This window comes from Petaurus breviceps, unplaced genomic scaffold (assembly GCF_028583685.1).
Source record: "Petaurus breviceps papuanus isolate PSGF00001 unplaced genomic scaffold, PetGlider_PUasm1.0 90919, whole genome shotgun sequence".
Taxonomy (NCBI): Eukaryota; Metazoa; Chordata; class Mammalia; order Diprotodontia; family Petauridae; genus Petaurus; species Petaurus breviceps.
This window is the reverse complement of record NW_027187378.1, coordinates 35,611,840-35,634,788: the sequence shown is the minus strand read 5'-3', so window position 1 is coordinate 35,634,788 and position 22,949 is coordinate 35,611,840. Positions and strand designations below refer to the sequence as shown.

General features: G+C 36.6%; 1 protein-coding gene across 1 annotated transcript in view; it reads left to right on the top strand.

Moving 5' to 3' along the window:
* The window catches only part of FNTA (farnesyltransferase, CAAX box, subunit alpha), a 34,604-nt gene extending 12,165 nt beyond the window's left edge, over positions 1 to 22,439 (top strand). Inside the window, exons 5-9 of the mRNA XM_069075794.1 lie at positions 64 to 190; positions 9,129 to 9,277; positions 20,292 to 20,354; positions 21,108 to 21,279; positions 21,741 to 22,439. Of these exons, the coding sequence (XP_068931895.1) occupies positions 64 to 190; positions 9,129 to 9,277; positions 20,292 to 20,354; positions 21,108 to 21,279; positions 21,741 to 21,863 (634 nt within the window). The 3' untranslated portion in view covers positions 21,864 to 22,439. The remainder of the gene's footprint in view (positions 1 to 63; positions 191 to 9,128; positions 9,278 to 20,291; positions 20,355 to 21,107; positions 21,280 to 21,740) is intronic.
* Positions 22,440 to 22,949: the final 510 nt, after the last annotated feature.

The window sequence follows — 22,949 nt, the reverse complement described above, 5'->3', positions numbered from 1 at the left end:
AGAATTGATTATTGAATTCACTTAATATTAAGTAACATTTGTCTCATTTATTTGGGGCTTTAGGCACCACAGGCGAGTGTTAGTGGAGTGGCTGAAGGATCCATCTCAGGAGCTTGATTTTATTGCTGATATTCTTAACCAGGATGCAAAGAACTACCATGCCTGGCAACATCGACAGTGGGTCATTCAGGTACTGTCTTCTCTGTTGTTTGTTATAACAGTTTCGACTTACATTTATAGAGTTGCAAAGTGCCTTGCCTATATTATTTTCTTAATGTAGAATCTAGAGTTTGTCTTAAAATAAACTTTAAAATATAAGTTTTGTGCTATTGAAATAAAACACACAAAGTAATTTCCAAATAGTTTGTGTTTTCTAAAGAAGAAAACCCTTAATATACTGGTCAACTTTTCTATTTTACTTGGGAAATTATGCTAGTAAAATAACTAAGTTTATCACAATTCTGTAGGTTAAAATTGAATATGTTGATATTATGTCTGTTTTTAAGTGATAATATATCCAAGTTATTAAACAAAGTAAAACTTGCTTTTAAATTTTCTTTTTTTTTTAAACCTACACACAATTTATTTTTAACTTAGAATGTCATGAACCTTTTCAAGTACAAAAGAATGCAGAAAAGGTCATAGAACCAAGAAAATGTCATCGAAACTTTTCTTGGGAAATATGTAATTTTGGTAAAAAATTATGTAAAAAAATGTAAAAATATGAAAATAAGTTAATGATTCCCCAGAACAGAGTGAAATTTTATTTCAAATATAGCCAATTCATAGAATAGTGTAAATTAAATATTTAGACTTTTGGACATATTCTTTAACATAAGAGAGTAAATTTAGAGTAATTCTTTTTTTTTCAAGTGGCCTTTTTTTTTTCTGTTCGTAAATTAATTAATATTAAATTGAAAATAAAGAATAGCAACAATCCATGCTCTGGAAAAATTATATAATGTAGAATACAGTGAAATGTTATTCATTATAAATTTTTCCCCATAAATACTATTTTCCTTACTTGTTTTAAGAAGTAAAAGATCTTTTAAAATTCCAAACCTCCAAGTTGGATTAGAATTGCCCATTATTACTTTAATAATCTTTTTTCAAAGGCAGTTAAGAGGTTCAACAAATCATTCAGATTAGCTCAATGCCCTGCTTAAAACCATTTTTAAAAGTTTCAACGGCAGTAATTCCAAAGCCCCATTGGTTGGGACTATCAAATGTTTTCAAGATTCTAAAAACTGAGTATGTGTAATTCCATTCTTTGTTTTTGAATCTAATATATTTGATCTAATTTGTACCAAGTTTATCATCACTTGAAAAAAGGGAATAATTTCACATATTATTGGTAAATAGTTAAAATAAAAACAATAAACTTCTAAAAACTCTAACGGTCCATTTAGAAAACCTTAGTTTGAAATAGTTTGGCCAGTCTTTGATGTCTGGTACACCTTGTTGAAGCTTTTCCGAAGGAGTTGTATTGTATAATCATAAGTTTAAGGGAATATGGAATGTAGCTTTTTACTAAAATTAGTGCTTCCTAATTGTACCCAGCAGAGTCTATTTTGAAATGAACTTCTATAAAACTGAAATTATTACTTTAGCAGTTTGCCAAATATTGAATCAAATAAAAATCTAGCTTTTTATCAATTCTTATTTTCTTCTACCTCTCCATAGCATTTAATACTGTTAACTTCCTACTCATTAAAATTCTGTTTCCTTTGGCTTTTAAGGTACTGTACCTTTCCTGGGGTTCTTCTGCAACCATTGTGATTTCTTCCTTTCAGTCTCCTTCCTTATTTCCACAATAGCTCAATGGCTCAAACTTAATTTAAAATACTTAAGAAATGCTTGATGACTGAATGACTTGACTGATTCTTACTCTTATCCTCTGTATTTTCTTAGGCTCCCCAATATCCTCTTTTATTTAAAAAATTTTTAATTGTAAACTTAAATACCAAAAAATAATATTTCCATATAGCTCAACACCTAATCAAGGACGATTAATGGTAAGAGTAAGTCTCCCTTTCATACCACTTGCTTTTTTTGAGAAAAGTATGTAATTAATGTAAACATCATTTTCAAAACTATCCTGTTTGGCTGCTCTTTCCTTTGAGCTTATTCTTTCTGTTCTCTTTGTATTTTGAAAAAAAAAAGTGTCAGTGGTCCTCTTTCTTCCTTTCTTTTACCTCATTATTGCTACTTCTTCCCTCTCAGCTTGCCTCCTTCCAGTCCCCTCATTTAAAAGCCAAAAGAATAAAAACCTTGTAAGAAGAATGCATGGTCAAGCAAAACAAATCTATATCATGGCCATAGCTAATATGTCTCTTTTGGCACCTTGAGTCTGTTGTTTCTCTGTCAGTAGATGGGTTACATGATTTATCATAGGTCCTCCTGGGAGGCATATTTGGTCATGACATTGATCAGAATTTTTAAGTATTTCAGAGTTGTTTTTCTTTGCAGTATTATTGTTCTCTTAAATTGTACCACTGGTTCTATTCACTTCACTCTGCATCAATACATATTACCCACCATTCTCTGACATTTGTTTGCTCTCTTCTTATGGTAGCATAATATTCCATTACCTTTAAATACCAGTTTGTTCAACCATTCCCAAATTGCTGGGGACTCACTTAGATTCTCGTTTTTTTCTGTTTCTTTCCTCCACTTTTTAATCTCCCCTTCAGGATCAAGAAGTTTATTTTGTGGCTGTTTCCTTCCAGGTGTCCTTTCTCTTATCCACTCCCACACCCCAACTCCATCCCAGGCTCATAGCTGTCTTGAGTTTGATGTATTTCTACACCAAACTGTGGGGGTGTGTTCAACCACCTTTGTTAGTTTCAAATAAGTGAGGCTTATATGAGTGCTACTATTTCTCTCCCCATATTTATATAATCTTCTTTAGTTCTACTCCCCTTCTTCCTCATTTCTGTACTAATGTATTTCTTTTACCTTCCCTTTTCTGGGGAGGTATTCTGTTGTCACACAGAATAGAACCAGTTCACCCTCACATCATCTTTTTCTTAACTCCCTTATATCTTTTAAAGATATTATATTTCTGAAGTGACATTTATTTCACACACACACACACACACACACACACACACACACATCCTTACACTTAGAATTTTAGCTTTTCTGGATTATACAGTCCCTTCCAAATATTAAGATAAATTCACTTTTCTAAGTTTCTCTGGACTTTTTTGTTTATATTTCAGTGGACTCAGCTCTGGTCTTTTCATCAGAAATGCTTGAAAGTCCTCTTCTAGTAAGAGCTCTTTTCTCTTTTCCCTGTAGGATTATACTCAGCTTTGTAGAGTAAATTATTCTTTGTTGTAAGCTTTTATCTTCTTTTTGTAGTATTGTATTCCAGAATTTCTCTGGTTTTCATTTTTTGTTTGTTTTTTTATTTCTCTGGTTTTTAATAGAAGCTTCCAGGTCTTATGTAACTCTGACTGATATTTGAGCTATTTCTTTTTGAATGCTTGCTGTATTTTTTCTTTAATGTGGGAGTTTTGACATTCTTGAGACTTTTCTTTTGGTGGTTTGTTTTGGGCAGTGATGAGTGTATTCTTTCTATTTTTACCTTGCTTTCAGGTTCCTGTAATAGATCTGGGCAATTTTTATTTTTGATTTCTTGAAATACTTTGTCCAGGCTTTTTAAAATTTATTATTTTCAAGAAATCCAGCAATTCTTAAATCTGCTTTTCTTGACCTTTTTTAGGCCTCTTTTTCTTTTTTTTTTAAATGCTTTATTACCTTCTGATTTACAGCATTCGTTTCCGCCAGATTTTGAGTTACAAATTTTTTCCCGTTTTTCCCCCACCCATCCCCCCAAAACAGCAGTCCCACAGGATATCCCCACCTCCAATCTGCTCTCTCCCATATTTTCTCCTATACCCGTTTCGACTTTTCCATTGGATCTCTATGCCTCAGTGCCTGTATATCTTATTTCTTATTTACATGTAAGATGGTATTAATAATAGTATATATATATATATATACATATATATACACACACACACACACATATATTTGAATATTTGATTTTAAAACTTTCAATTCCAGATTCATTCCCTTCCCCCCCCTGCCACCCACCCCCACTGGGAAGACAAGCAGTTCAGTATAGGTTGTACATGTGCGGCTAATGCAAAACAATAACATAGTAGATATATTGTAAAAGACTGACTATATTTCCCTCCCTCCTATCCCACCTCCCACTTGTTCTATTCTCTACTTTGATCCTGTCCCTTTTCAAAAGTGGGTGCTTCCAACTTCCCTCCCCCCCCAGCCTGCCCTCCCTTCCATCATCCCTCCCTTCCATCATCCCTCCTCTCATTCCCCTCCCTCCCTATTCTCCTGGAGGGTGAGATCCCCTATTTAGTGTGTATTTCACTCCCTCCTCAAGCCAGATTCAATGGGAATAAGGTTGACCCATTCCCTTTTGCCTTCCTATTCTTCCCCTCCATTGTAACCATTTTCCCTTGCCTCTTCTGTATGAGGTAGTTTGCCCCAATCTGTCTCTCCCCATCTCCTCTCATATTCTTCTCACCTCTTAATTTCACCTTTTAAGTATCATCCCTTCCTGTTAAATTGGTCCTGTGCCCTCTATCTATGTATACCTGTAAACATATATACACACATTCACATATGTATTCATATGTCCATATACCCTCATATATAGACATATATATATTTCTAATCCCTTCAACTACTGAGAAAAGTTTCATAAAATACAATTATTTTTTTTCCATGTAGGAATGTTAATAGTTCAACTTTGATAAGTTCCTTATGACTTCTTTTCCCTGTTTACCTTCTCATGCTTCTCTTGCTTCTTGTATCTGAATGTCAAATTTTCTATTCAACTCTGGTTTTTTCAGCAAGAATGCTTGAAAGTCCTCTATTCCACTGAATGACCAAATTTTCCCCTGAAACTGATACTCAGTTTTGCTGGGTAGGTGACTCTTGGTTTTAGTCCCAGCTCCCTTGACCTCCGGAATATCACATTCCAAGCCCTTCGATCCCTCAGTGTAGAAGCTGCCAGATCCTGGGTTATCCTGATTGTGTTTCCACGATATTCAAATTGTTTGTTCCTGGCTGCTTGTAATATTCTCTCCTTAATCTGGGAATTCCGGAACCTGGCTATAATATTCCTAGGAGTTTTCTTTTTGGGATCTTTTTCAAGAGGTGATCTGTGGATTCTTTCAACCTCTATTTTGCCCTTTGGTACTAAAACATCAGGGCAGTTTTCTTTGAGAACTTCCTGGAGGATGCTTTCTAGGTTCTTACTTTGGTCATGGCTTTCAGGTAGTCCAATAATTTTTAAGTTATCTCTCCTGGATCTATTCTCCAGGTCAGTGGTTTTTCCCATGAGATATTTCACATTGCCTTCTATTCTTTCATTTGTTTGGATCTGTTTAACAGCATCTTGATTTCTCATAAAGTCATTAGCTTCCATTTGCTCCAATCTAATTCTGAAGCAATGATTCTCCTCATTGAGCTTTTGAGATTCTTTTTCCATCTGGCAAATTCGACTTTTTAAGGCATTCTTCTCCTCATTGCCTTTTTGAGCCTCCTTTGCCATTTGAGTCAGTCTTTTTTAAGGTATTATTTTCTTCAGTCAGGCTGTTGACTCTCATTTCATAATTTTCTTGCATTGTTCTCATTTCTCTTTCCAATTTTTCCTCCCCTTCTCTTATCTGCTTCTTAAGGTCCTCTATGGCCTGTAACCAGCTTGTATTTTCCTTTGGAGCTTTTGGTGCAGGAGTTCGGACTCCACTGTTTTCCTCCTGTTCCATGCCTTGCTCCTTCTTGTCCCCAAAATAGGAGTGTAACGTTGGAATCTTCTGTCTGCTTTGCTCATTTTGCCACTCAATGATTTGACTTTTGGGCTTTTTGCCACAGTAGGACTCTGCCACCAGACGGGAGTTTTCGTCCCAAACGTTAGATGAGTGCCCCCTCTGAGGTCTCCACACGCTCTGGCAAGCTGGACACACACCCCAGGACCTCCACCCTAGACTGCAATCCAGATCCAAGCAGGTTAAAGCAAGAGCGATTACCCCTCAGACTGATGCTTGGTCCCCTTACACTCTGTAGGCCAGGAGCTGAAGCTGCCACGTGGCATTGGCTGGCTGTGCTGGCATCTCAGCGGTTTCTCGCCCCAGGGGTAGAAGCCATGCACTTCCACTTACTGGGTCCCAAAGTCCAGATTGCACTGGCCTCTCACCTTGTCCTTCACATCTATGTATTGATAAATCTGGAAACGGTCACAGCTGCTGCTGATCTGGAGTCCCTCTGGCAGGTGTCTGGTCAGGCCCGCCCTGGGGCTAAAGCCTGGGCGTGGGGCTGGGCTCAGCTTCCAGAGCGCTGTGCTGGCCGATTCCTGCTGTCCTGCCGGGCTGTCCTCAGCTGGAGGTTAGCTTCTCTTTGTCATTTTGTGGGTTCTGCAGCTCCAAAGTTTGTTTAGAGTCCCCTTTTTACATGGATTGGGGAAGGTGGAAGCTGGAGCCGGGAGAAGGTCATGCTTCTACTCCACCATCTTGGCTCCGCCCCCTCCCCCCGCCTCTTTTTCTTAATATTAGAATTTCTTCAACTTTTTTCAGTGTTTTGATTTTGTTCTGATATTCTGGGTTGACTTATGAAGTCATTGATTAATCTAGTTTTCAGGGACTAAGCTACTTAGGTGAGGTTTGCTACTTACTTCTCAGCTTCTTATTTTCCTATATAATTTTATATTTTCCAAGTATAATCTGTGTCTCAATTCTAATTATTTACCTTGGAAATTTTGTAGACTCACTTTCTCTCTCTACTGTTGCCAACTCAGTTCACACCTTTACCTCATGGAGGATTCTGTGAATTATCACAGCAGCCATCTGCCCTCACTCATCTTTCTAAGCATTTTAATCCATTCATTCCTATATGCCAATGCACATTATACTAATCTCCCTAAGTTCTTACCTTTATATGTCACTTGTCTTGCCCAAGAACCTACAGAGATCCTATATTATCCACCCTATTGGTCCAAACTCCTTTACTTTAAGGCTTTTGAGACCCTCCATAATCCTGTCTGTTTTGCCTAACAAACATTTTATCCCATTACTTTCTTAAATCCTCCAACCTAGTTCACACACAAATAACCAGTTCCATCTTTTCTCTATCCCTTTTTTATTTGGAGGCAATTAGGGTTAAGGGACTTGCCCAGGGTTATACAGCTAATAAGTGTCTGAGGCCAAATTTGAACTCAGATCCTCCTGACCTGAGAGCCAATGCTTTATCCACTGTACCACCTAGATGCCCCTTCCATTTCCTTTAATACTTGAGTTTCCCCACCTACTATCCCCTTTTCCAATTGTCCTACCCCCATCAAAGTCATTTTTCAGTATTCAGTTTAATTATCCATTCTTCTGTGTAAAGCTTTCTCCAGCTAACACTCCCCTGTTTCTCTGTTCTCCAATATATATTGCATTAGATAGGGAGGCAGCATAATATATTTGAAAGAGCGCATTGGACCAGAAGACTTGGGTTTGAGTGCAGCTTCTATCTGCCACTTATTTAGCTATTCGACTTTGAGCAAGTTGCTTAACCTTTCTGGTTCTGAGTTTCCTTATCTGTAAAATGGCAATGTTTGACCAACCTCACTTGGTTGTTGTAAAGTTCAAATTAAATAATATTTGAAAGTACTTTGTAAATTATAAAACACCATCTATATAAGCAATTGTTGTTTCTGTGATGATCTTATTTGTATTTAAGGAGAAGGGACAGTTCACAGTTAAAAGCAGCTTGCCCGGTTATAATTTATTAATGTTTAAAACAAAGGTTATAGCAAGGACATAGGCCACTTTGGTCCCCTTTGTCTTCATTCAGGCCTGCTACAGCACATTTGAATTCTATCCATGACCTGATCAAATCTGCCAACACTGCTGACTGACCCGAATGGCTCCTGAACATTGGAGTTTAAGCTTTTACTCAAGCAAAGGAAACTAGAGCACTTTACAAACGCATCATTGTAGGATAAGGAGACTTCTGGCACCTTTGATTACATCGGACCTAAGTAAGCTTATTAGATAAGGATGCATACAGGATTAGGTAACATTACTTTGGTGCTCAATAATTAGAAGTTTTTTAGTTTGTTAGTTATACTGGTTGTTTCTGGCCACGCTCTTTCTTCCTTCCTCTAGAAGAATGCCTAGACTGACCAGATTATATATCAGTTATTATTACTTTTATAAAAGTACAGACCATATCATGCAGTTAGTTCTTAGTTGTTCCCTAGTTGTTGGTCTTATCTAACAGAATGAAGCTTTAGAAAGCAGGGGCTGTGTTTTTTATTTAAATTCCAACTCACATAGTATTTATCATAATGCTGGGCATATAGTAGGAGATAAGTATATACCAGTAGATTGGCTGAAGTCAAAAGAATTATGTAATTGATTTATTTATGATTGCCCTATGCTGGCAAATTTGTAAAATTTTGTTAGTAGAGTTAAGCACTGAAGCTGAGGCAGCCCTGTTTTCCTTTCAGCTTCATTATTAACATGCTGCCTTTCTCTGTTTCCTTTTGGCTCCTACCTAACAAGATTTTGATTTCAAAAAGAGCCTTTTAAAATAAAAACATTTATTCTCTACTTCCTATTCCCAGTAGAGATGTGGGTTAGAAAGGATGGAGGCAGCTCTGCGCAAAGCTGAGACTAGAAAGGAATTATTAATCAGGGCAATGAATTGGGAAAGAAAAACCATTCCTTTTGAATTTTATCTGCATTGTAGGCTTCTTTTTGTTTGAAATACTGACATGTTTGAATTTAGATAACTTTGGAGTTTTCTAAGAATCTGATTCCCAAAATAAAAGGGTTAGATCAGACCATCTCTAAGGTCCCTTCCAACTTTAAAAATTTTACTCTTCATCACTATTAGGACAATCAAAAGTTAACTAAAGTTTATATTTATACAATGCAATTTTTTATTGAAGTAGCTAGACCTATTAATGATGAATTTTTTCTTCAAAAAATTTGTTCATTTTTATCTCTTAGTAAGACTTGTGATTTTGAGTAATCTAAAATTTTTAAAATGCATATCAAGTGTATTTATCATAGAATTCCAGATTTTTCTTTTTTTTTTCTCTTTAGGAATTCAAGCTTTGGGATAATGAACTGCAATACGTAGACCAACTTCTCAAAGAAGATGTGAGAAATAACTCTGTCTGGAACCAAAGACACTTTGTAATTTCTAACACTTCAGGCTACAATGATCCTGCTATCCTGGAGAGAGAAGTCCAGTTAGTATACTTCTAGAGTGACCGGTTACATTTGAAGTTCTTTAAAATTCTTTTGGTGTCATTACCACAGGAGAAGTCAGGTTTCTCTAGTTTCCTTTTTGCTACTTTAAAGGCTTATTTTAAAGGTCTGCTAAATTCATATTCCAATTCCTCCAATGGAGGCAGCATGGTATGTAATGCTAGAGCTTTGAATTTGGAGAAGAAAATCTGGATTCAAATACTGCCTTGTGATACCAGGGATTTAGACCTTATCTTCTTTGAGCTTCAGTTTTCTCAATACAGTGTTACAGTGATGTTCGAAGGAGATATAATGTATATCAAGGACTTTATAAATGGGAGCTCTTATTAGTAGAATATAAGCTCCTAGAGATCAAGGACTGCCAAATGATGAGAGATGTAGTGTTAGAAAGAACCTCGGGCTTTTCGAATCCAATCCTTTGTTTTATAGTTGAGGGGAAATGACTTGCCCACAGTCCCACAGATGAAAGCATCTGAGGTAGTGTTTGGTCCTCTGACTTCAGAGACAATGAATTTTTTTCCCACTGTGCCATACTACTACTTTTCTCTTTGTCCTCAGCACCTAGTTCAGAGCTTGAACTAAATAAATGCTTGTGGATGGATTATTTATTGATTTGTGTAGAGGCAACTATAAGGCAAGTTTATACCAAACTAGAAAAGATTTTAATACAACCCTGGGGCAAGATTATCTGTCTGCTCTCTAAGGACCAGTCCAAGTCATGCAGTCACCAGAACTATCCTGGCTATAACCATTCATTAAACCATCAGTGTAAGTCATGGAGAAATTACTGACTGTACTGACAGGGAAAGTGCCCACAAGCATGGAAGCAGAGCTTTGAAATTTTGAAGCAGTCATCAGATTATATTTGACTTATGTGATCATTCCTCCCATGCACAAAAAAATGTCAAAGCCAAGTATTAGTTTGATAAATAGCACCTTGAAGTAGCAGAGTATTTTTGGAATTGGAAATACCCACTGTAGTGGTAAATTTTATTTATACTTCTATAATGTATCCATGACTGTAAGTGGGATAGCAGGTTCTTATGTTGATAACTTTTTTTTTTTGAGGGGGAAGGGCAGGGCGATTGGGGTTAAATGACTTGCCCAAGATCACATGGCTAGTTTTTGTGTTAAGTGTTTGAGGCCAGATTTGAACTCAGGTTCTCCTGACTCCAGGGCCGGGGCTCTATTCACTGTGCCACCCAGCCACCCTGATCACTTTCTTTAGATTTTATTTTTAAAATAAAAATTTCTGTCCTTTTTAAACCTAGTTTAAGGTAGCCAGTCAAAGTCAAGTTATAAAACTTATTTCAGTAGACCTAAATACTATATAACCACCAAAATTGAGTTCAGACCATATTTCTTCAAACTGAGAAACATTAAGTAACTTTTATTTGTATATTATTCTTTGGAATAGTCCTTCTGGTCTAGGTATTTAAAATTAGTACTTAGTGAAATCAAATTGTTCTTAAAACTCATTGGGAAGAGAGTGGAGTAGAATTCTAAATTTCATAGATTTAGAGTCTAAATAGATTCTGAATTTCAAGGTAAGTCATTGAAAAGTTAGGTTGTGCAGAAATGACTTTTACTTGTCTTTTTGTTACTTGTATAAGAACTGGTTCATAATTCTACTTAGGGTAGTTACCTGTTTAGTGGACAACAATATTCAGGTCAGAGAATGAATGAAAATTTTCATATAACTCTCTAGCCCAGTGCTAACTTAAGTATTACTTTCATAAAACAAAATTTTAGTGCCACATTTTGCTTAAAATTCATGTACATGAATAGGATTAGACCTTATTTTAATGCCCTCTATAGGTGAAAGAATAATGAGGGAGCTCTTCTTCTGGATCATTTTTCAATTTAATACTGTTGTTTTAACTTTGAAATACTTGAATGGATCTCTGATCTTGTTGACTTGGGTATTCTCTTCAGTGGTACAAATCACAACCTGTTATCCGGTGCATCCTTTGTCCTTGTTCTCTCATAAATCCTCTATAAGGAGGATAACCAAGGGATCCTTTCCTTTAGGTTTTGGGTTGCTTTTTTATTTTTTAAATTGTGTGGGTCCTTATATCCTTCTAAATAATATTTTTTGTCATATTTTATTATATATGTCATTGCTGCTATTGTATATAAAGCTCTTTGTAAACCTTAAACCATTACATAAATACTAGAGGTTATTACATTGCCTTTTAGGTGACTCTAGCAGTTTTTACTCTTCAGAGATGGTATCCCATAATTTGCAGTTATTATAGCCTCACCTAGTAGAAGTATATATTAGTCTGAAAAACATGCGTTTTTGTGCGTAGGACCTTTTTTTTTTTTTTTTGGCCTTTTGGAGGGCAGTTGGGGTTAAGTAACCTGCCCAAGGTTACACGGCTAGTTGTGTTTTTTTGTGTGGGTGTGGGTGTTAAGTGTCTGAGGGTGGAACTGAACTCGGATCCTTCCAACTCCTGGGCCGGCGCTCTACTCACTGTGCCACCTAGCCACCCCCTGTGCTTAGGATCTTTGAAAATGCTGTGCAGTTTTTCCAAAAGCAATCTGGCTTTTTTTCCCCTTTATATTCAATTGTGGGTCCAACTCATTATACATCTTCTATAGTGTCTAGCCACAGTGAAGCTCAATGGGTCATACATATAATTGCATTTCATAATCTGGATAATGGATATCCTTCATATACTTGGTTTTTTCCAAGTGGATTGTTAGAACTGAATTAATTTGTGTTGTTACAGTCTTACTAAACCATAGTATTATACAATTTGATTAGAGGCAGTCAGCTAATAGGAGCTTCTAAAAAACCTTGACTTTTGCAGGGAATCTTTATTTGGATTCTGCACATAGCTTCTATGACTATGGCAAAACACAGCTTGGGTGAATGACAATATATCACCCTGTATTACGCCTTGCTTGATCTTTGTATAGATGATCACTGCAACAAAGAATCTTGTGTATTGTTCATATGTGCATGAGAGACCCTTTGTTGGAGGAAAGCTTTCAAATTCTTTTATAATTAATAACTGAATAAGTAAACACAAAGTAATCTTGCATTCTCTACACCTTTTAGTCATTTTGTATGACTGAAGATGTAGTCTACTGTAGGATATTTTTGAAAGCCTACTTTTCCATTAAGAATATTCTTGTTAGGTATGCAGATGGTCTTAAAGATTTTATAGAAATGAGAAAGTCAGAATATGGGTCAGTAGTTTTTGTCATCCTAATGATCCTCTTTAATAGATTTTTGGTAAATGAGCTTTTTGTGGTTTTGATTTTTAGATTCCATTCCTATTTTTTGTTTTTATGCCTCCTACGTTTCTCCTTATGTCCTTCCCTTCCCTTCCATTCCCAAAGAGCCTTAAAAAAATTTTTTTTAACTGAGAAAAAAAAAAATCAGCAAAACCAATTACAGTTTTTAAAACTCTGATGTTACATACAGTGTTCCACATCTATGGAACCCCTCTTCTAAAAAGGAGTGTTGGGAGAGGCATCTTCTCCATCTCTTTTTGGGACTAAGCTCAGTCTTTATAATTTTACATCATTCAGTTTTTATTATTTTCTAGTGATGGTTCTTTCCATTGACATAGTTGTATTAATTGTGCATATTGTTTTCCGAGCTTTGGTATATATGCTTTAATTATCTTTATAATGCTGGTCATGAGTTCTCTAAGGCAAAATGACCCAAGTGTTTCCATGAAATGATTATTGCTTTGGTATTCACAGTAAAACCAACTCCACCAAATCCTTTTTTTGTCTCTAAGGACTTGTGGGTCAACCAATTTCTTGATAGGGTTCTCTAATTTCAGTTATATGTCTTCTTGGTCATTGGTCAAGGAGCTTCTATTTAGAACACCAACAGGAAAATTAATGTGTTTAGATGAACTATAAACCATCCTTACCACTTTCCCCTATTTTACTTTGGCAAGTGACTATGAAAGCTGAAAGGGGGCTTATGTAGGACACAGAAAAATTTTGAATTTTTGGTTTTTACGTGGGGTTGTTTAGGCCAAAGAATTCACCACAGAGTAGCCAGCCTAATGTAAGCCTCTATTCTTAGTTTAAAAAATTTTTTTCTCTATTGTGAACTCAACAATCAAACATCTCAAGATGTACAGAGAAGCATATGAGAAACGGAACTTGTACACATATAGTGGTTCAGTTATTTCTAAACATTTCTAAGCTTAACGAGGTAGTTAGACATTTCTTTATTTTTGACCCATCTTGTACTTCTTCCATCTGTGTAACTTATCAAATGTTTTACTGCTGCTCTTTTTATTTATTTCTTTTTCTTTTTTTTCATTTTTCAAATGCTTTATTAACTTCCGATTTACATCATTCATTTCTGCCAGATTTTGAGTTGCAAATTTTCTCCCCGTTTTCCCCCTACCCACCGCCCCAAAATAGCAGTCCTACAGGATATCTCCTCCAATCTGCTCTCTCCCATATTTTCTCTCATATTCCTTTTGACTTTTTCAGTAGGGCATGGTGGATCTCTATGCCCCAGTGTCTGTATATCTTATTTCCCAATTACATGTAAAATAGTATTAATAATAGTGTGTGTGTGTGTGTATATATATTTTAAAATCAAATGTTTGTGCTAAACATTTGATTTTAAAACTTTGAATTAAAGATTCATTCCCTTCCTCCCTTGTCACCCACCCTTACTGGGAAGATAAGCAGTTCAGTATAGGTTGTATATGTGTAGCTAATGCAACATAATAACATAGTAGATATATTGTAAAAGACTGATTATATTTCCCTCCCTCCTATCCCACCTCCCACTTGTTCTATTCTCTACTTTGATCCTGTCCCTTTTCAAAAGTGGATGCTTCCAACTTCCCTCCCCCCAAGCCTGCCCTCCCTTCCATCATCCCCCCTCTGATCCTCTTCCCCCCTACTCTCTTGTAGGGTGAGATACCCTATTTAGTGTGTACTTCATTTCCTCCCCAAGCCAAATTCAATGGGAATAAGGTTGACCCATTCCCTTTTGCCTTCCTATTCTTCCCCTTCATTGTAACCATTTTCCCTTGCCTCTTCTATATGAAATAGTTTACCCCATTCTGTCTCTCCCCATCTCCTCTCATTATATTCCTCTCTTACCTCTTAATTTCACCTTTTAAGTATCATCCCTTCCTGTTAAATTGGTCCTGTGCCCTCTATCTATGTATACCTGTAAACATATATACACACATTCACATATGTATTCATATGCCCATATACCCTCCTATATACACACATATATATATCTGTATATATATGCATATATATATATATATTTCTATTCCCTTCAACTATTTTCATACTGCGAAAAGTTTCATCAGTTATAATTATTTTTTTCCATGTAGGAATGTTAATATTTCAACTTTCATAAGTGGCTTATGATTTCTTTTCCCTGTTTACCTTCTCATGCTTCTCTTGCTTCTTGTATCTGAATGTGAAATTTTCTATTCAACTCTGGTTTTTTCAGCAAGAATGCTTGAAAGTCCTCTATTCCACTGAATGACCATATTTTCCCCTGGAACATGAGACTCAGTTTTGCTGGATAGGTGATTCTTGGTTTTAATCCCAGCTCCATTGACCTCCGGGATATCATATTCCAAGCCCTTCGATCCCTCAGTGTAGAAGCTGCCAGATCCTGGGTTATCCTGATTGTGTTTCCACAATATTCAAATTGTTTCTTGCTGTCTGCTTGTAATATTCTCTTCTTAATCTGGGAATTCCAGAACCTGTCTACAATATTCCTAGGAGTTTTCTTTTTGGGATCTTTTTTCAGGAGGTGATCAGTGGATTCTTTCAACCTCTATTTTGCCCTCTGGTTCTAAAACATCAGGGCAGCTTTCCTTGAGAATTTCTTGGAGGATGATTTCTAGGTTCTTTCTTTGATCATGGCTTTCAGGTAAACCAATAATTTTTAAATTATCTCTCCTGGATCTATTCTCCAGGTCAGTGGTTTTTTTTTTGCTCCAATCTAATTCTGAAGCAGTGATTCTCCTCATTGAGCTTTTGAGATTCTTTTTCCATCTGGCAAATTCAGCTTTTTAAGGCATTCTTATCCTCATTGCCTTTTTGAGCTTCTTTTGCCATTTGAGTTAGTCAATTTTTTAAGGTATGATTTTCCTCAGTCAGGCTGTTGCCTCTCATATCGTAATTTTCTTGCATCATTCTCATTTCTCTTCCCAATTTTTCCTCCCCTTCTCTTATCTGCTTCTTAATGTCCTCCATGGCCTGTACCCAGCTCGTATTTTCCTTTGAAGCTTTTGGTGCAGGAGTTCTGACTTCACTGTCTTCCTCCTGTTCCATGCTTTGCTCCTTTTTGTCCCCAAAATAGGAGTCTAATGTTGGAATCTTCCGTCTGTTTTGTTTCCTTTGCCTGGTCATGTTACCCCTCAGTGACTTGACCCCTGGCCTTTTTGCCTCAGTAGGACTCTGCCACCAGATAGGGGAGCTTTCGTCCCAAATGCTGGGGTTTTCTCAGCTACCGGAGGTATTAGATGGGTGCCCTCCCTGAGGCCTCCACGGGCTCTGTCAAGCTGGACACACACCCCAGGACCTCCACCCTAGACTGCAATCCAGATCCAAGCAGGTTAAAGCAAGAGCAATTACCCATCAGAATGATTGCTTTGTCCCCCTACATTCTGCAGGCCAGGAGCTGAAGCTTCCGTGTGGCCCTGGCTGGCAGTGCCGCCAGCGCTCTCCCACTTACTGGGTCCCAAAGTCCAGACTGCACAGACCTCTCACTTTGTCCTTCGCATCTATGTGTTGATAATTCTGCTGCTGATCTGGAGTCCCTCTGGCAGGCAGCTGGTCAGGCCCGCCCTGGGGTCAAAACCACCGCTCTCGGGCCTGGGCTCACCTCCCAGAGCCCTGTGGCCTGCCGGGCTGTCCTCAGCAGAAGGTTAGCTTCTCTGTGTCATTTTGTGGGTTCTGCAGCTCCAAAGTTTGTTCAAAGTCCCCTTTTTACATTGATTGGGGAAGGTGGAAACCGGAGCCACTCCAAGGTGGTGCTTCTACTCCGCCATCTTGACCTGTCATCCTGCTGCTCTTTTTATGTTTTTTAAATTTTTAATTAAATTTTATTTTTCAATTAGCAAAAATCTGCCCACTCCTACCCCCCATTTAGGACGAAATGGAAAACAAAACCCCTGTTACAAATATGTTATAATTAAGCAAAATAAATTTTCACATTGACCTTGTCTGAAAGAAAAAAATGTGTACTTTGTGCTTTTGTGTGTGCATGTCTCATTCTGCAATTTGAGTCTCTCATCTCTTTTATCAGGAGATATTTCATCTTTAGTTTTCTGGAAATGTGACTGGACATTACACTAATGGGAGTTGCTACCTTTCATTGCTATTTGACTTTACAAATTATTGTCACCATACAAATTATTCTCTTGGTTCTGTTCAGTTCACTTGACATCAGTTCTTGAGTCTTCCCAGGTTTCTCTGAAACTGTCCCCTTCACAGTTTCTTACAGCACAGTAGCACTTCATTACATCCATATACTTAACTCCTTCAACCATCACCAGTTGATGGGGACCCTTTCAGATTCCAGTTCTTTGTCACCTCAAAAAGATATAAATATTTTTTAACATCTTTAGAGAGTAACTAATATCTCTCTTAATCTATCCTCCAATTTCCCTTTTCCCTCCTGTTCCTTACTGTGTGAAATATATTCTGTATACAATTCAAACCTCTCCATCTTTTCCTCCTTATTCATATATATTTCTGTTTTTTCCCCTGTAATATTATATTCAGTTTTTCTGGGTATGTTATTCTTAGTTGTAAGTTTGCATCCTTTGCTTTGTAGAATATGATTCCAAATTCTCTTTTGTGAGGTAGCTGCTAAATTTTGTGTGAGCCCATTGTGGTTTCCTCTGTACTTGAATTTGAAAATTTCTTTCTGGCTGTTTACAGTATTTTTTCTTTGACATAGAAACTTTGGATTTGGGCCATAATGTACCCAGAAATTATCATTTGGGATTTCTTTCAGGAAGTAACCAGTGGATTCTTTCTATTTCCATTTTGTCTTCTGATTTTTAGAAATCTAGACAGTTTTTAGATTTCTTGAAATACAATGTTTAGGCTCCTTTTTTGGTCATAGTCCAGTGATTCTTAAATTATATTTCCTCAATCTGTTTTCTAAGTCAGTTGTTTTTGCTAAGAGATACCTTACATTTTCTTAAATTTTCTCAGTCTTATAACTTTGTTTTAATATTTCTTATTGTCTCATAAAATCATAGTCTTTGATTTGGTCCATTCTAGGTTTTAAGGAGTTTGTTGCTTAGGCAAAGTTTTGTACCTCTTGAGTGAAGTTGAGAATCCTCTTTTCAGTTCTTTCTTCTATAGTTCCAATTTCCTTTCCATTTTTTTCCTCTAGCACTCAGTTCATTTATAAAAACCTTAAAACAACAACAACAAAAAAAAACCTTGCTTCATCTCTTCATGGAATTCTAGTTGAATTTGTGCCCAACCTGTTTTCCTTTGGGACTTTGCATGTAGATATTTTGTGGTCATTTTCTTCTTTGGAGTTTATGTCTTGAGTAACTCAGCACATTAGCTTTTAATGGTGTGATTCTTATTTGTCTATTCATCCTTCTAGACTACTTCCTGACTTTGGACTTTGTTTTAGGGCAAGTCTACACTTTTAGAGGAAATGTTTAGGCTGGTCTTGTTGCTGCTTTTTTTAATGTTATTCCCAATTCTCAGGGACAGCTCAGAGTGATAGATCTGCAAGCTTTCAGTGCTCCCAAAGCGGTATGTTCTAATGTAGTCTGATCAGTGCTCCCTTTATCTGAACTCTGAAAATTCCTGACTTGGTTTTGGATCTGAGCAGCAGTTGACTGCTACTGGACTCAGCCTCTATCAGCCAGCCAGCCAGTTCTGCTGGTTCAATGACAGAACTGTAGATCTTCCTTGAATCTACAATTTCTGCCCTGGATATTTCTCTGCAGGCTTCAGACTGGCCTGGAAGCTGAAACTGAGAGCCCTCCATTCCTATCATGCAAGCTATACCAGTGCTTCTGGCTTCTGAATTTTCTCCTTGATGGATACACAGATCAGAGGATTCTTGAGCATTCCTTACCCAAGAACACCACCTCTGAGAACAAATATCTTTCTCATTTCACCCTGGATCTGTGACCCTGGTGCTCTTTTTAAAATAATGTCACTGCCCACAATCCTCTTCCCGCCAAGTGGAAGCCCTCTTATATAATAATTATGTATAGTCAAACAAAACACATCAAGATATTGGCTATGTCTGAGAATGCACATCTGGTTCTATACCTTTAGTCATTCACCTCTACCAAGAAGTGGAAGATATGATCATTAGTCTTTCGAAGTCATAAGTTACAAGATCTTTCAGTTATTTCACCTCACATTATGATGGTCATGAAGTAAATTGCTTAATCAAATTAACTCCCTTATAGGAAAATCCTTATCCTTAATGGGCTATATTGCAAAGCAACCTTTTCTTATTCCTGCACTAGTCTTATGACAACAAAAGTAGCCAGCATCATAGTTTTTTGTTTGTTTTTCATTTTACTTGTCAGTTCTTCTTACTTCATTCTATTTCCATGCATACAAGCCTTTCCACATTTCTTGGAATTTGTCAGTTCTCTTTCCTGTCTTAGTTAAGTTGGTCCTCAGGAAGCAGACAGTCTCTGGGAACATAGACCATTTCTAGAGTAGTAGGCCTTCCCTGTGATGGCATAATCTCCGAGAAAGAATGCAGTGTTGTCACCGTGAGGAATCAAGGTAGAACTTTGGGGCATTTTTAATCAATGACTTTATATTCTGTAAAGCCAGGTTATGCATTTTCTTCTCAGTACCCAACATCAATAAAAGTATTTATAGATTAATGATAATAATTTTTAAGTGATTTAGAGACAGCTAGATGGTGCAGTGAATAGAGTATTGGATTTTTAGACCGGAAGACCTAAGTTCAAATTCTGCCTCAAACTTGCCTGTTTTATGACCCTAGGCAAGACATTTAACCTCTCATCTATAAAGTGGGGATAATATCACATACCTCCCACAGTTGTTGTGAAGATAAAAAGAAAAGATATTTGTAAATCACTTTGCAAAATCTTAAAGCATTATATAAGTGCTAGCCATTTGGTGGGGAGGCAATCAGGGTTAAATGACTTGTCCTGGGTCATACAGTTAGTAAATGCCTGAGGCCAGATTTAAACTCAGGTTCTTTATTCTAGGGCAGCTGCTTTATTCATTGCATGACCTAGTTGCCACGATAGCTGTTATTATTTTTTTAACTTTTTTTTCTTTATTTTTTTTTTTAAGCAATCGGGGTTAAGTAACTCGCTCGAGGTTACACGGCCAGTTATTTCTGGGTGTGGTGCTGAGTGTCTGAGCCCGGGATTCGATCTCCAGGTCTTCCTGACACTGGAGCCGGTGCTCTTACTCGCTGTGCTACCTGGCTGCCCCTCTTTCTGTTTTATTAATAGCTGTTATTACTAATTAATTTCAGACTGACCTGGCTAATTTGAACATAGATCCATAGTTCTTCCTTCCTCTCCAGTTTTGTGCTATGACCAAAAATAATGGTAAAGATGAAGAAAAATTAATTGGGTGATAATTGCTTTCAGTCTAGGAGAAGAGAGCATAATTACTCCTTGTTTCTGTTGTGATCTTCAAAGGTGAAGCCTCCACATGAGGGAATAGTCTGTTTTCAGCTGTTCCCTATTGAAGAGGCTATATTTCCTCTGCAGAGTTGGCAGGAAATATGAGGGAGAAAATGTATAAGTAAACATTATTTAATGATACTGATCACTAGAATTTATACCATAGTTTGATGACTAAATTTTAGGGAACTGTATTTAGGTGTGACTGACTGATTAAGAGATACCAAAGGCAGTTAAAAGACAAGTAAATGTATAGATAGGAGAGAGAACTAACCTTAATTAAAGCTAAATTGTTTGACTAATTCCTGTGGTTATATGATCTTTTCTAAGTGTTCATGCTGCTCTCTATTTCTCTTGTCAGGTATACTCTAGAAATGATAAAAACAGCACCACATAATGAAAGTGCATGGAACTATTTAAAGGGGTAAGATGTTTATGGTTTGAGATTTTCATTTTAAGCACACACTGTATCATTAACACAACAATCTCTTAGCTTTTTAAGTTTACATTCGTATACATTTTGACGTTTGGGATAGAAAATGTCTTTTAAATATAAATTTAAATACGGTTTTAATTTTTATCTAGATCTCATACATGCTAAAATAGGACATAGTAAATCTATTTTTCATTCAGTCAACAGGCATTTATAAAGTTCTAATTATGTATCAGGCACGTGCTGAGCACTGAGGATACAGATACAAGTAAAGACAGCTTTTTTCCTCAAGGAACTTACATTCTAATGGGGGGAGACAACACATAAAAGCAAGCTGTGAAGGATTCTTGGCCTGGGGCAGGAGGAGCTCACCAATTGGAGGAGGGGGCATCTCTGAAAATCTCAAGTTAACCTCTTTCCCCACCAGACTTCTTAGAAATGCTAATAGGTAACACTTGGTCAAATTGAACGAATTTAGCATTTCAGTCCAAATTTTTTTTAACTTTTAAAACTACCTTTTTCATCAATAGATAATAGATAAAAATGAAAAGATAATAAAATGAACCCCCTTATAGGAAGTACCCTCGATGGGCTGTATTGTAAAGCAGCTGTTATTCCTGCTCTAGTCTTATGACAACAAAGTAGCCAGCATCATTTGTCCTCTTTTCATTAGGTAACTAGCAGAGCACAAAGATCTTACCTTGTCTTCATTATAATTCTCAATGTGTTTTTTCTTTATTCTAGGATTTTGCAAGATCGTGGCCTTTCCAAGTATCCCAATCTATTAGAGCAGTTGTTAGATTTACAGCCAAGTCACAGCTCTCCCTACCTGATTGCCTTCCTTGTGGATATATATGAAGATATGCTAGAGAACCAATGTGACAACAAGGAAGATACACTTAATAAAGCATTAGAGGTGAGCTGCTAGGACTTACATTCTATTCTAGGCAATCTGATTTCCATTCTACATCATTCCTGATATTTAAGAATAAAGTCAGCACAGTGCAACTAACTTTATATCTTGTGCTTCATAGGAAGTCAGCACTCACTTACATTTGGTTTGGGAGAGCATCTTTCAAATTCCCTATCATATACACTTCTTCTAAAGCTGCCTTAGGCAATATTCTTGTCATCAAATCAATACCAGTGGTTTATGGTTTTGTTCTGGTGCTCCTATTTCATCAGTTTCTTCTGCCAAAGAGGAAAAAAAATACTGACATGTTAAAACATGTTAACAATGATGAAAAATTAAGAAACTGCCCTAAAATTAATTACTAGTAGGACCTGTTACATATTGGCTTAGAGTAAATCACAGCTCAGAGTGGGGTTGGCTTTAAATGGAATTTATCTTAAAGTATTACTGTTTTTCATTTCTAGTTATGTGAAATTCTAGCTAAAGAAAAAGACACTATAAGAAAGGAATATTGGAGATATATTGGAAGATCCCTTCAAAACAAACACAGCACAGAAGGAAGTTTGCCAACAGATAAGCAGCAATAACAGCATTCAGAAGACACTAATGGAATAGTTTTATTTTTAAAAGAAACTTGGAACAAGGAAGTGTGACATGGCTTAAAACCAGAGGGATCATTTCCTTCTGCCTGTGTGGGTGTGTGACAACAAGTGCATTGCACAGGTATTGCTTCCTAACAAGTACTAAGCATAATGAGTACTCTTGGGCACTGCTGCTATTCAGACTAACTCTAGAAGTAATAATTTGGCTGTCTTTTTAAAGTAAAATAATTCCTTAAAATAACAATCCCCAAATGAATTGTTGAATAATAAATAATTCCATGTTTGTTTATTTTTAAAGACCCTAAACAGTCTGTTCTTTTCACCTATTTCTTACCACTCAGCTCCTTCCTAAATAGTATATTTGAATTCATATTTGCAGCGGTAACAATTGCAGATAACTTGTATATTGTGGAGGTAACATAGACCATAAGCAAGGAATACATTTGCTGCAATACATTAGAGCTATTACAGAAGCTGCACTGGTAATATCTTGCTATCGCTTTAACTGACTAAATGACAAAATGATTTTGTAATAAAACTGTAGATACACCTAAAACAGTACTTAGTGGTGGTGTGGTATTTTGTTTCCATAGCATTTAACTAGTTCCCTTCTGAGCTTAAATCATGTCATCTTATGAACCAGTTACAAGGGAAGTTCTCTTGGTCTGGGGGTAAAAAAACACAGAACTGGAAAAAAAAAAAAACAGGACCTTGAAAGATAAAGTTGGCAGAATATTCTGGCCTCAGTAAGGCACAGATTGGTTTAAATAAAAGTTTCCCTTTTTTGTTCAAGGGAAGAAAATTCAAGACATGAAGACAAATAGTAATTGGTATGGCTGTTTTTTAGTGATGAATAATATACCTCAGGTTTTTAGTTGATGTGTAAACTTTTGTTTTTAACATTTTATATCTTAATTTTTTAAAGTTTTAAAACTTACCTAATTCCAAAAATCTCCAGGTTCCAATACAAATTCAGTTTAACTGTTGTTTTTAGAGTGTTTCAACATTGGACTGGAATGATCTTTGTTTCCAAGACTAAAGAGCTTCTAGACAGAAATGTATACATAAAGA